This window comes from Carassius gibelio, chromosome B23 (assembly GCF_023724105.1).
Source record: "Carassius gibelio isolate Cgi1373 ecotype wild population from Czech Republic chromosome B23, carGib1.2-hapl.c, whole genome shotgun sequence".
Classification (NCBI taxonomy): Eukaryota; Metazoa; Chordata; class Actinopteri; order Cypriniformes; family Cyprinidae; genus Carassius; species Carassius gibelio.
The window spans coordinates 20,681,514-20,696,817 of NC_068418.1; the positions used below are offsets into that span (position 1 = coordinate 20,681,514).

Sequence of the window (15,304 nt, forward strand, 5' to 3'; positions counted from 1 at the left end):
TTGTCACTAGTTGCAAAGCACTTTGAAGCACTTGAGCATGGGTACGAGATAATAATCCTCCTGAAAACCTGGCAGCCGGGCTGACGTGCTGTCAACGGGAGCCCTCACTCTAGAAATTCCCTAAACGGATGTGGCAGGCTTCACCTGGACAGCGAGGAGAGTGGCAAATATCTTGCCCTCTCTGGCCTTGGGCACTAGCGCTGGCGAATGTGAAATTAATTTACTTCAAAGTATTTAAAATTTCATTTTTTTTCTAAAGCAGAATTATCCTTTCCTTTTTTTCTTTCTCCGATTTTTCATGCTGTGTTGGGTGTGCGTTGATGTCAGGGGCTTCAAGGGTGTAATAGCTCGTTGACTCTGTAATGGCGAGAAGCAGGGATGTGGATCAGCATTACAATCAAGACGGGGACTTTTTTTGCATGCGTTTTTGCAGTGTTGCATCTTGGTATGGTAATGTACAAAGTAAGCGCTGATGCGCTGAAGAAACGTCTGATTATGTCACTTCTGCATATTCAGCCTTATCAAATTTTCATATTTATGGTTCTTGCTTGATTTGGTTATTTAGTCGCCCGCAGGAAGCCTGGACATGGCTTTTAAAGTTGTGAAAAAGTCATTTTTGCTGTTCTAAGAGTAGACTGTCGCTAAGTGCAAACAGATTCTGACAGTGTTTTTATTGTTTGAAGTATTAAATTGTTTGTTACCCACAATCCTTACCATTCAGTTGCACACATTCATAAAAGCAGGGTTGCATTGTTGTTCATTAAGACCTTACTTAAATTAGGACAATGGTTATACTAGGTGCTTAGTAAAATGTTTGTAATTGTACCAATTTAAACTTTTGGGGTTTGTAAGATTTATTAATATTTTCAAAATAAGTCTCTTTTACTCACCAAGGATGCATTTATTTGATCCAAAAAATATGGTAAAACAGTTATTTTAAGACACCTTCATGCAATTTAAAGTCACTATTTTGTATTTTTAAAGGTGATATTTTCATATATGCTGCTCTAAAATTGAAGGTTCTTTTTGATAGTATAGTAACATGGGTTACAGTCTAGCATAATGGATGGTTAATGCTTTGGGTCCATTGATTCCCCAGTGCTGATACCTGTCTGTCACAGGAAGTGCTCGTCCTTGGGAGGAAGTCTTGCAGCAAATGCACCCTGCAGTGAAGCATAGCTGCCTGATACAGATTAAAATGCTGATTTGGTTAGAAATGCAGCGGCTGTGACTGAAAGGCGAGGGTGTCACTGATGGGCAGTGCCAAGCAAAGAGGAGAATGACAAAGCAGGTGGCAGCTGCGTGATTATAGCGAACAAATCCCTTCCTGCTGTGATGCTACAGGAAGGGACTCTCGGCTCTAATGCATGCGAGGATGCAAGAGGGGGTTTTCATTTCGGTAACCCTTATCTTTCCTCTCTATGCTCTCATTTAGAGTCACTTGTTTATTTCTTGCATAAATCCATTTGGTGTCAACTGCTGAATAGCGGCTGTGATGATGGTCAGATATCATTATCTTGCAATGGAGACTTGGAAAATGTCATAAAGGCTTTGAAAGTATCCATAGGCCCCATGAAAATCTCAACAGTTATTTCAAGTCTGTAGGTGTTTTTCATTTACAAAATTAGGGTCCTAAACTCACTTGCCCTGACAGGAGAGCGCTTGTTTAATTGAGGATTAGTTTTATTTTATAGCATTAAGTGTTTCCCGCTGGGGAATTAAAATGACCCTGAATTGAAGATCTGTCAGGGATTGCTTCATGAAAGGATAAAGGGATTCAGGAAATGTATTTGCGTCTGTGTGTTGATAATCTTGCTAGACTGCGTCATACTCCGAACAGTTTTCTCTCTTTATTTTGCAAATGTTAATGGACCCGCTCATATGCTGTTTTACATTTTCTACAGATTCACGATGCATGTAGAATGAGATTCAGTACTTTGATGTTGCTGGTGATGGAGAAGTTTTATGAATACATTACTGCATTACCGCCCACATTTACACATCAACAATGCCTATTCGATGTCAAAAAAGTAGGCCCATCCATAGTGATTCGGTGGCTTGACGAATCCAGTTCTCTTGTTATTGTATTTCCTGTTGAAATGGGAAGTCAGGGTTGAACAGATTTTATTCTTAAAATTAAAGCGAGAGTTCGCCAAAAAATTTACTCACCCACAGGCCATCCTAGATGCAGGTGACTTTTTAATTTTATTTTTTAGAACAATAGAGCAGTGAAAAAGATTTTTAGCTGAAACCGTGGTTGTTGATTCATGTAATGCAAGTCAGTGGCTCCAAATGAATACCCATCCCTCCTGATGATATATTGAGGTCTTCTGAAGCAAAATGATTGGTCTGTGCAAATAAACTAAAGATTATTTACAACATTATTTCCTGTAAGTTATATCACAGCCATGAAGCCAAATCAAGCTACTTGCCAATCAGTTGCATGTAGGGCTGCACGATGTGTCTTTTAAGCATCGATATCGCGATGTATGAATTCACGATAGTCACATTGCAGGATGTGCGATGTAGGCTGTCGTAGTTGATCCGTTATTCATTAACTGTATGGGCCAGAGAGAGTGCGCGAGAGAGAGAGAGCGAGAGAGCGAGAGAGAGCGAGCGTGCCCCGGCCGCACGCTCAACATCTTCAAACAACACGAGCGCTGTCTTGCTCTCTCTCCCTCGCGCATATTAATCAATTGACACGATGGTGTCGATGTTTAAATCATTTTAAATGAGAATGTAAGTGTGCTTACCCCATTTTTGTTTGTAAGAAAAAATTTGATTAGATTTCATATCGCAATATTTATCGCAGAAAAATAAAATATCACAATGTAATTTTGTTTTGTTTCTTGCAGGTATTGTAAATGGTTTTGTTTACCCATTGCATCATAATCTAAAACAGCTGTACCCCACATTTGCTCCATAATACTGGTGTTTAGCGCCTCATTGGAAACCTTACATTTATACAGACAATGAAAAGTCTCTTGGCTGTTTGGATTAAATCATGTTGTAGTGTAGCTCAACATTATCATTCATTATTTGGCTCTTTTGTGTTTCATTTTTGTCTTGAAGAGGGGAAATCAGAAATGTATATGTAAATGTTTTTCAAAAATGCCATAATTGTCTTCTCATGATGATGCATTTTTCCTTTTGAAATCTATGTATTTCTGAAAGAAGTTGATGCAAAGCGTACAACATGAGGTTGCCAATAATTGTAAATAATATTCTATTCTAGAGTGCTGTGGTAATTGTATAATTATCTACATTCTAGTAGTCTGTTTATTGAGATATTAATTTGAAAGTGTTTTGTTATTGTTTTGTTATTTCAGAATGAGGAACGCTTCAAAATGTACTCTGAACAGTTCCACACCGCTGCAACCAGGAGCGAAGCCAATATAAAGTAAGGAGAGATTACAGAATTGTCACTTATTTTAAATCTCAAAAATGTTTGAATTGTAATTGAGCACTAGCAACATCTACTTGTGTTCGAGGCAGGGTGTGGCATTAAAGAAGAACAAGCAGATTCTCATGCAAGTGTTTTTCGTTTAATTATTAATTATAAAAATTCGTCACCTAAATTTGAAGACTTGATGTTTCAGGTTGCAAGTTCAAAAACTTGATGCGAACAGTTACTAAACAAACACGCCTGAAAATAAAAGTGGTTATTTTTTTCTGGTTGATAACAGCCTCCTAATAACCTTAACTTTCTTGAATAGAGACAAAAAAATGTAGTGCCTTGAAGATGTTTCATTAAATTAATGATCATGTTGGCGGCAAGGTAAGCCTTTCTGCTCTCTTCTAGTTTACTCCCTGAAAATAGTCTATAATTGATGATAGGGTCAAAAGCGAGGCTCTGTCGTAGCCTTGCTCCGTTGCTTTCAAAGGAAGATGGCCTGGTTTCTATGGAGATAGGTCATTTCTGTCCCTTCTCTGCAAATGGTAGAATGAAAGTAAGTGCATGTGAAAGGAACAGAACATGCCAGGATGGACGGCCAGATTCTCATTAACGTGAATGCAACATCCGAGAAACCCTCCCCACAGTCGTCGATTATTATTCTTTGCTATCAACTTCATGTTGTGGTTGCTATCTGTCTTTCCCCACCTCTCTTAAGCTGGGCGTAGAATTGGTGAAGTTGAATTGCATTTGAGATTTGAGAAGGCAATTTCTTTTCTCCTATGCAGGAGACAGAGGCATTTTGTTCTCTCTGGGTTTGAATGAATCTCCAGCTGCTGTAATTAATGCAGATTGTTTGTAGCTCGCCATGACCTCACCGCCGCCCAGAGCTGCTCGCCATTCACTGAGGCTGAGGATCTCACACAATTTTTTAAAATCGCATCTCTCTCCTTCCCCCTTTTTCTTCCATCTCCACAACAGTACTTTACCTCTTTCTGGCCACTTTTTCTATTTGTAGCTTAACAGTGTCCATTCACATTTCAGCTGTATGATGACTGTCATAGCTTACCCTGGTCCCTCAGTAAGTTTGTGTGCTTAACTAATTACTTTTAATATTTTAAACATTAATACAAAAAGGAAAGAATAATGCATTGACTTGGGTATTGGAGAACAGAAATATTAATTATCTTCTGCGTTTTTTAATGTAGTCTCTTGTTTGATTAAAATTAATTGTAATTTATAATCTGTGCACTTGTACACAGAACTGCAATGCAAGATTTTCATAAATGTATCATATTTTATTCCATGTCGTTGTAGATCACATACAGTAAAAATCAAATGGCATTTTACTGTTTACGAAAAAAATTTAGTTTCTGTTTTGTCAATACTGTGCAGCAGTCGTGAAAATATAGATTTTTTTAAATTAATTATTATTATCTTGTAAGCGCCACTGGCAGCCTGCACGACAAAGAATCTGCAGGATTAATAAGCTTGGCTTGCCTGCCACATCTCTCCAGTTGAAAATGATCTTAAAAAAATAAATAAATTGGTAATGCATAGTCTGTAGCGGTTGCCGCATATCGGTGGTGTACAGAAGGGACGAAAGGGGTGTTTCAGCACCGCCCATACATTCGAAACAAATATTAAAATCATAATTACGATTTTTTTACCCATGGTCAAAACTCCAGATACATTTTTGTTTTTCGTTTCTTAAAATAAAAATAAAATAGTTCTTGTTGCCTTTTATTTAAGATACACTGACCTGAAAACTGACTTTTTTAATGATATGTGTTGCTAGTATCTAAAAATACACTATAGTTAAAAAGTTTACCGTCAATAAGATTTTTTAAAATAAATGAATACTTCTTAGAAAGGATGAATTAAATGGATCCATAGCAACAGTAAATATTTGGTAAACTTTACAGCATTTTTCCTTTCCAAATGTATTTAATTTTAAAGAAATACTGATCTCTTGAACTTTCTACTCAAAGGGTCTTGAAAAAAAAAGTTTTCAACAAAAATGTATAGCAGCACAGCCATTTTCAACCTTGATGATAATAAATTTTCCTTTAGCAGAAAATCAGCATATTATAATGATTTGTGACACTAGCGACTGAAAGAATGGCTGCTTTAAATGTTAATAATAATTCACAATACTATATTTTTGATCAAATATATGCAGCTTTGGTGACCACAAGAGACTGTTTCAGAATCATAAAAAAATGTAATTAAATGTTGGTGCATCATATATATTAATACTAGTGAATCAACTAGTGAATCATTGGCTAGCAGATTTAACAAGAATCCAGCTGTTTTTCTGTTTGATTTCATGCTGTTTTCATGATGACAGCAGTGTTTGATTAGTAGATGTTTTATAGAAAATACATCATCATAGAAAATACACACACACACACACACACACACAAATATATATATATATATATATATATATTTATTTATTTATTTATATATATATATATATATATATATATATATATATATATATATATATAATTTTTTTTTTTTTTTTTTTTTTGATCAACGTCAGAGCGAGTGGTTGGTCTGCTTTTTAAATGGTTTTTACATAAATATAATTTGCTCTATAGATATTTTTGAAACCCATTTTCTTTTGGAACCCTTCTGTTATGTCTGGCTGTTCATTCAAACCCCCCACAGAAGAAAGCACTGTGGGTACTTTTGTACATTAGCAAATTTTTTTGGAAAGAAGGGCAATCATTCAAAACATCACAATCCTGAATTCACCAGACGACTCTTAAAAACACATTTATGTTTGACAATACAAAAATAACACTTTTGACCGTTAAACCTGCAGATGGCTTGTGACTAATTCTCTCCCAGCATGCTTTGTGCTAGATTTAAATAGGGATTTGGAACGATAATCTCACAAGGCCGTCCCAGTGTGTGAGGTATCGTGTATCGCAGCAACATGCCATTGAGCTCAGATCGTCAGATCGAGTGTGCGTGATTTACGCGTGTAAGTGTTTGTGTTAGCTAGTTTCCTCTTCTGTTCCTCTCGAGTCTCTCAGGTTTTGTACCAGCTGTCGGTGAGTGCCAGTCATAGGTGCAATGATGGCAAGGAAGCGAGTGCTTTGAGGTTATACAAACGATGTTGGCACCTGGGTAATGAGCTTCCCCCTGGGGACGTCTCATCTGCCAATCAGAGCATAGAAGAACATCTGTACATGAGTACTTGAGTTTTGTGTGTCTTTGTTGGTACTGTATGACCTTGTTCTTTTACTAAAACAGCAGATCCTAAAGCAGACTAAAGCGTCTCTTTAAAGTCGACATGAAATGGTGTACGCAACCCTTTCTACTTTTGTAATGAGTTTTTTTTTTTTATGTGAGTGAAATGAGGGGGAAAAAAGTGGGCGTGTCACAACAGAATAGAGCCAGATGGCTGGAACTGAAAGGTTGACAAATAAGGAAACTTAAAGTCCAATGTAAAGTTGTTACAGATTTTTTGATGAAAGATTCAGATGTCTGAATTTTTCAAAATAACCAAATCAAATCCTGAGGTTGGTGGAAAATGTTATTCCCATTTTGTAAATCACTGTAACCAGCTTATATCTTCACCCGCTGTCAAATAGGCCACTCCAGACTCGCCCACAAGTTGTTGTTAATGGGTGAAGATCCTGCTTTATGAACCTTATGTCAGAGTCCATCATCTCTAAAGCATATTTTGATGCACTGTGATGTCTTAAACTTCTTTTTTACTTTTTAGTTGACTTTTATGAAAAGATTTTCAGACCAGCTTTAAAAGTGATAGTTCACCCATAAATGAAAATTCTGTAATTAATTACCCTCATGTCGTTCCAACCAGACCTTCATCCATCTTCGGAACACAAATTAAGATATATTTTTTTTAAATCTGAGAGCTTTCTAACCCTGCATATACAGCAATATAATTGACATTATTACCAAGAGTACCATATCTATGACATAGACCGTTTGCTGTCTTTTGATGGTCAGAAAGCTTGAAAAATTGGTTCCTTTAAAGTTTTTGTCAAACTTTTACAAACTTTTTATGATTTATTTTCATTTGTTGTTTTATATTGTTTATTTATTCATTACTTGTTACTTATTCATTACGTGTTACTTATTACTTTATTACTTAATAATTACATTTTCTATTTTTTACTTGTTTTTTTCCATGATTATAGTTGTAATAGCTGGAATGGTGCTAAGTTATTATCAGTCAATTGAAATAACATGCACTGATGAATTGTACACAAAAAGACCAGAGGAGGTAAAAAAAAAAAAAAAGACAAATTGGATCAGTTTTGATTTCCAGTGGAGTTAAAACTTGAAAGATTCGAAATTGCTAATCCCTTCTTTCCTAGTTTTTTGCAATATCTTGCATACAGTTTGTTCTGTTCATCCAACCCACTTGTTGGCAGTTATATTTCGTAGAGCTTTAGCAAGTGTTTTTTCTTTGCTACCTGCGTGGAGCTGATGTTTTAATCCTGGTTTTAATCCCTGAGGGTAAGGCAGCCTCCAGACCCCCGACTCCTGGAGCATGACAAGGCCAGCGTTTAATCCCCACCCGCCTCACAAGCTTTGAGCAGTTCAGGATCCCTCTGTCGTTCGCCTCTCCAACACACGGAGCTGTGAGACAGCCACGGCCCCGCGGCCATCCTGCCCCATTCCCAAGTGAGGAGTGCGGTGGATCTGATAACTCAAATTGAAAATGCCTGCTGAGGAACTGCGATCCAGCCGAGGCGAACTACCGAACCTACAGGGCTGTTAAGAAACTCAGCTGGACCTGTCAGTCAGGAATACAGACTAGGAAGCGTAGAGGAGGAGGGGTGGATTGGGTGGACCACAAGATGTTTGCTAATGCTGAGGTTCACAGCATGAAATTGTTGGTTATTCAAAGTGAATGAATCCCACAAAGAAATGTCCAAAATCAAAAGATTAATCAATGCATGCTGATGAACTTTTATCATAATGTATAGCTATATGGAAACGAAAGTGGTTAACATTCAACCCGTTCATTTTCATCAGTAGTTATTATTTGTGATTTGAATTTTGTGAATGAGAGTTCCTCTTGCCGTGTTATAAGTGGGTCTTTGGATGCTTTCACTTTCAAATTCACAATCTTGTTGCCACGTTTTATAAGAAAAAGATAATTGTCTGATTTGCTTACATCCACATACCTTTCACTTTTTAAAGGGTGTTAGTGGGGTCTTAAAAAGTATTAAAGTATTACAGGTCCCGTTTTTCACACTTTTTTGAAGCTTTGATTGTGTTTACAGCGTGCAATATAACATGTTCATGTTTCGCATGTAAAAAAAAAACAGTATTTTTCACACAATTCACCTATCTGTATACCGTTGTTTTCACTGTCACAAAAACGGGCTGATGACTTCCGTAAAGAGTTCTGATTGGGCCAACGGTTCCTGTGTTGTGATTCGACACCAGCTTAGAGCAGGCTGACCTCCTGATAACGCGATTGGGCTAGTTTTGAGAAGCAAGTGGGCCGGAGAATGTGCTGGAGATGTACTTATAATCACAGGAACGTTTTTACTGACGAGATGCGCATGACAATCACGTTCGATATTTATTTTTTCTTTTTTTCACAGCCCTAACATCTAGTTAACAAAGCTAAACAGCGTTGCCCTTGGTGTAATAAGTTACAGAAACTTCTAAACGCACTAACTTAAATAATAAAATACACTTACCGTTTGTGATCCATAAACAACGCCTTATCCAGACAAAGAGGGAACTGCTCCATCTTTCAAGAATAATCTTTTTGTGAATCCGGCATTAAACTGATTGAGATTGACGAAATTGTCCTCTGCAAGCTGTCCTCAGCAAAATGTGCTGCACATAGTTTTACATGTGGATTATAATCTTCGGGAACCGAATTCAACAGAAATTGTAACCATTATTCTCCAAGTACAGAGTCCCTGGGAAGCCCAAACAAAGATGATTGGACTGCGATATGAAAATAACAGCGTTTCAACGACATTGTAAACACAAACGCAGCTCTTCCTTCTTCTCCGTCGGAGCACAACAAGACCACGCCCCCCTTTTTGTGAATTCATGTGGGCGGAGGTTAGTCAAAAAACTGTTTTAGAGACGTCATTACTGCAGGAACTAGAGGGATGTAGTCCAAACGGGTCGTTTTTTTGTAGGGGAATTCTGTTAAATAAAAATAAAATATCTCGCTTGGCATTGAGCTTTGAGCTTTAGAATTTTACAGATATAATTTATACCCTAACAACAATATTACAGACTAGCTAAAGTTTAAAACATGGGATCTCGAAGAAGGGGACCTTTAAATGCCATTTTCCAAGGTATTACATTTTGTATCAAGTTTTTTTAATAATATATAGTTGTCTGACAGTGGGATTCTATGTAGTTTATTTATGAAATCCCGCAAGATTTGATGTCATCTGTTACGGTGCTCACTGACTGAATTTCGTACAATTACCGCATGCTCCCGTCCACTCTTGGAAACATTCTAATATTGTATATAATGTTCACGTATCAGGGCGCCTTAATATGTGGAGTATTCAAATCCCTTTTGAATGAGCGCTCGCTCTCGCAGTTTACTTTTTACTTTAGATTTTGTATGTTCACTGTTTGAAGGGATAAAAGATATTTACGATCAAAGATATTTGTCAATGAGATCAGGATCTGTTGAGGAGCAAACCCTCCAACATCTTTTCAGTTATCTCTCCTTACTTTTGAGCTTTACTTTTGATCAGTCAAATCTGACTTCTGCAGCTCGTGTTTGATGCAGGGTTGTTGTTGTTGTTTTCAACGAAATTGGGCTGCTTTTAAGATTGGAAAAAAAAGTTGCCTGGTCTAATGGCTCTAAATTTCTGCTGGGACATTTGGATGGTAGGGTCAGAATTTGACATAAACGACATGAAAGCAGGGGTCCATCCTACTTTGTATCAATGTTTTAGGCTGCTGCTGGAGGTGTAATGGTATGAGGGAAATTTTCTTTGCATTGTTTAAACACCTGAATATTGTTGATCAATTCAGGAATACTTCTGCTGCATGTGGCTCATAGACATGTAACAGTTAATCATGCTGTGGCTTTATTTTAAATCTCATTTAACATGAGGTAAAATGGATAACCAGCCACAATCATTATTAGCTGCAAGAGATGTTCTTAAATTCCTCAGTTTATTTTTGTTCCAGCAAAAAAATGTAAATTAAATGGCATACAGGTTTGGATTTACTCATTGGGGTGAGTAAATATAGTTTTTATTTTTAGGTGAACTGTCTCTTTAAGAGAATGAAGCAAAGAAAAAGAAGAGTAGGAAATGCATCTGGTTAGCGTCATGGTTGGTCTCCCTTCCCAGTAAACGTCCCTGCTCTATGGCAGCCAATTATATAGCCTTAGCCAAGCATTTGTTGTTGTTCTTTTTTTCTTTTGCGATGGATGTTGTTTGCGGTTTCTCAGAGGAAAGGCCCTCATTAGAGGAGCTGTTGGCTGGAAGGGTGGGTGGAAGTGTGGGACGACTAGACTGTGGGTCATGAGTCTTGCTTTAGCACATCCACAGCGGAGTTTGTTTATAAGTCTTGTGCGACCCAGATAAAAGTAAAATCCAGCAGGCCCCCCCCCCCCCATATTTTATTCAAACGTTATTTTATTCACACGTTCCAGAGGTTTCTGGTTTGAATTTTGATGATAATTGGCTTGTGGCATTCTCTTCTCACCATGCTCTCCTCGCTTCATTTATTCAGATAAATGAAGATCTTTCTTTGACCATGATGAGTCATTGTCATCATGGGGAATTTTAGACTTTTATCTTAACCCTTTCCTCTGTAATTGGGGGTGATGTGGCCTAGTAAGATCTGGGCTTTAACTGAATGGTTCCATCCCAAAAAAGAAAGCTTATGATAGTATGTACATAATAAAAATAGCTTGGTAACCATGTTTACAAATATATTATTATTGCCGTACAGACGTTTTAATGTAGACTAATTTTCAGTTCCCATTAATCTCAGTGGTGATTGGCATTACCAAAAAAAAAAAAAACTGTAATACATTTTCCCCAATTTAAATAAACATAAATAAACCACCTTGATGTAGAATGCTAGGACTGTTAGTTTAACCAGTTATTTTGAAAGACTTAAATTAACATTACATTTATTAGAAGACGCTTTTATCCAAAACAACTTAGTGCATTTAGGATTTTATATATATATATATATATAATATATAAAATTTTAACAGTATGTGTGTTCCTTGGGAACTGAACCCACAACCTTTTGTACTGCTAACACAATGCTCTACCACTTTTCCACAGGAACGGGAGATTAATATTAGGATACCAACATAAACTGCTTTAAAAAATATATATGCTGAAAATTTATCTTTGATCACAGGAATAAATTACATTTCAAAATACTGTATATTCAAATAGAAAAGCAGTAATTTTAAATATAATTTTTTCCCCACAATATTACTGCTTTTGCTGTATTTTGAATCAAATAAATGCAAGCTTGGTGAGCAGAAGATAATTCTTAAAAAATTTTTTTTTCATGTTTGGTCTTTTTGTATTTATTTAGTTAGTTATTTACCATTCCTATTTTTTTGCTTGTTTTTCACAATGCATATTTTATATAATGCAATATTTTATTATTAAATATTTATTATTACTTTTCGTCTGAAATATTATACCTTTGGAGCTTTTATTACCAAATATTGATGAAAAATTAGTAAGATTACTTGATTTGCATATCATGCAATGAAGTCAAGTATGCAGTGGTCGTCGTTTGACCTTTCTTGTACAAACACACACACACACACACACACATACATATAAACAGTGCCATCAACTAATATTGGCACCCTTGGTAAATATGAGCAATGGCGCCTGTTAAAATAAATCTGCAAAATTTATCTTTTTGATGTTTAATTCAAAAACAAGATTGTTGAGCTTCACAAAATAGAAAGTAGCTGTAAGAAAATAGCTAAAGCATTGAAAATCCCCCATGACATAAGACGCAAGAAAATTTATAATGGACCATGTTTGGATTTTCCATCAGATAATGACCCAAAGCAAAATCAACACAAAAATGTGTCACTGAGAACAAAATATAGCTTTTACCATGGCTGTCTCAGTTCCCTGACCTGAATCCTGTAGAAAATAAGTGGAGTGAACTAAAGAGAAGAAGCACCAACATGGAGCTGTGAATCTTAAGGATCTGGAGAGATTCTGAATGAAGGAATGGTCTCTGATATCTTATCAGGTGTTCTCCAAACTCATCAGACATTATAAGAGAAAACTCAGAACTGCTCTTGAAAAAAAAGGTCATTACGACAATTAGGTGCCAGTTGGAGTTTCCCCCACTTTCCATTGTTTTACTTCAATAAAAGGTTAGAATTTTGTAAATTTTTTGAATGAAAAGTCAAAAGGATAAACAATGCAGATTTATTTTCACAGCAACCTTTGCTCATATTTACCAAGGGTGCCAATATTAGTGGGCGGCATAGTATGTATATAAGTAGGATGGTTAATGTAAAAAAGTTGAATTAAAGTGCGGATATGTTAGCAGAGTTCTGAACAGTTGCTTTGTGACCTCCTGCCTTGAGGACGTGTCAGACAGCTCCTGCATCCAACAACCGCTCACCTTGTCACACCAGAGTAACATCTCCTCTCTACACCTGTCTCCACGCGGCAGGCCGAAGGTTATGGAAGTGCGCGTGACTGTTGAGCTCCATGCGCTGATTGACTAGAGGCGAGAGAAGTGACTCCTCAGCACTTCAGAGACTGTTACCCCGGAGAGAGGTGCAGAACTCTAGCCCGCCGGTCTAGCAAACGCAGACCCGGCCATGGAAGTAATTATCAGCTTTGTCAGAACCCGTCCAAGCCTATCTCTCCTCTTTTCTCTCTCTCTCTCTCTCTCTCTCCCATCCTCCTCTCACCCTGTCAAGTTTAAATGGGGCCCATCGCTGCAGAAAAATGCCGGCCCCTACAGGTGAGATTGGACAGGAGAGTGGAGGGATGTGGTTGAGGAGGAGAGGAAGCCCGTGCTCAGTCAATTGAAAAGCTGTCAGAGTGCAAGCGAGCCCCTGGAAAGAGAGTCGACGAGATAAGACGAGGTTCTCATCTGCCAGCTGAGCTCGAGCGAGGTCAAGGCAACGGAGGTCTAATCTAGTTAATTTTAGACCCTCAGTTCAGAAAACATGTCGAGCCGAACTCTGAGCTGATAAAGCCTCGTGACCTACGTGTTATATCAAGTTTGATTTTGTGTTCTATTCTAGCTATTATTTGTTTATCTCGCTTTCTCAAGCATTCAGACGGTAATCCGAGTTGAAGTCGCTGCTTGCAGAGATTTCCATAGTGCGGTAATTCCAAAGTCTTGTTTTCTCTTATCAACGAGAGCTGATTGGAAATAATTAAAGAGCGAGCGGAAGCTAAACCTCGGCGCAGTCCTTGGTATCTACCAATTTTCAGCTAGCGTGGCTCCTTAGCATCAGAATAATGAGCTTGTCTCTTCAAGTTACGAGCACATGCTCCTACACACAGAATGTGTTTTAAGCTAATTTAATCTTTTGTAGTCGCTTTTTTCTTTGCATTTCATTTCCATATTTTTGAATTGCGCTTTGTGCGTTTCCACCTCGGAAAGGTTTCTGAAGTCGCACTTTGTTCTGTAGCACTCTGCTTCGTTAAGGAGATTAATAATAATAGACAAAATTCTGGTAATTAGCATTTAATCTTTAAGCACGGTGTTATTTATTTACAGATGTGAAATGAGGAAATGAGCGTCCCTTAAACAGGCACGGCTTGTGCTCTTCAAAGCAAAGCAGTTCGTAAGCAGCTCAGCTAATATTTTTATTAAAGACCTCACCTTCAATTTGGTACAATTCAGTTCAGCCCGGGTTTGAGCAAGCCAATTTTCTGCTTCAGACTGCTTTAATAAAACCCTCTGCTCTATCAGAAGCCTTTGCCATTCCTGATGAAGGCAGTTTATTTTAAATTAAAGGAGAGTTTCTTATCTGCCGGAGCAAAGAATGTGACTACAGTAGTTGTTCTTCCTTTCACGGGGTAATTAAAACAAAAAAACGGTTTAGGCGGGTGATAAAAAAAAAAAATACAGGATCTGATAAATGGCGGCCCTCTAACATGTTGCAGATGTGCTATTGATGGAGGTTTATTTCCTTCGCCCTTCTCTTTCGGCCATGTCTGGTTTTCCCAAATGACGATAAGACGCACAACCCTGCTTGAAAAGGGATCGACGGATTGGCTTATCTGTACTCTGCGTCAGAATGATGGCAATTCTTGATGATTTAATTGAACTTGCAAGTGAAACCTAAGCTAGATTGAGCCATTAAATCGCCTTTCAATTAAGCAGGATGTCAGGCGATCGTCTGAAAGCGGCAGTTGCGGTGAAGCTGGAGGTGGATGCATGGATTCACTTAGCTTAATCAGTCCAGTGATATTCGACATGACACCTGACTAGCCAAGCTTTCGCCAGCTTGACGGCAAAAGTTATTAGTTTGATTGGATAAATTGCACTATAAAGCCGCGTTTTGTTGGTTTAGGATATGTTTTGAACAAAGATACAGTACTTGAGTACCACAGTACCACAAACATTATCCATTTTATTAGTCAAGCCATCAGTAGTCAATACATTTTTTTGTGGTGTGAAGCCGAAGTACCTTTAAATTAATTGGTATTGCTTTAGGTATGTTTGTATTTGAATGCAACATATATTATTAGAGGTATTTGACCTGTTGTATAAATAACTTGATTGGGTAATAGAAATAATGAAAATGAAAGCTAATCGTTTTTTGTTTGTTTGTTTGCTTAATTGTTTAAGATTATGCTTTTTAGTAAAGGTAATTGCGCAAATAAATACATTTATTTTTGTAGATCGTTTTGTATTATTGGTTTAGAATATGTACAGAATATACTTTTT

At 37.3% G+C, this 15,304-nt stretch overlaps 1 protein-coding gene across 3 annotated transcripts in view; it reads left to right on the forward strand.

Annotated features, from left to right (window-relative positions):
- The window catches only part of chchd6a (coiled-coil-helix-coiled-coil-helix domain containing 6a), a 68,349-nt gene that overhangs the window by 24,733 nt on the left and 28,312 nt on the right, over positions 1-15,304 (forward strand). For all 3 annotated transcript variants that reach the window (XM_052593980.1, XM_052593981.1, XM_052593979.1), the window contains one exon: positions 3,330-3,400. In XM_052593980.1, coding sequence (XP_052449940.1) covers positions 3,330-3,400 — 71 coding nt within the window. The remainder of the gene's footprint in view (positions 1-3,329; positions 3,401-15,304) is intronic.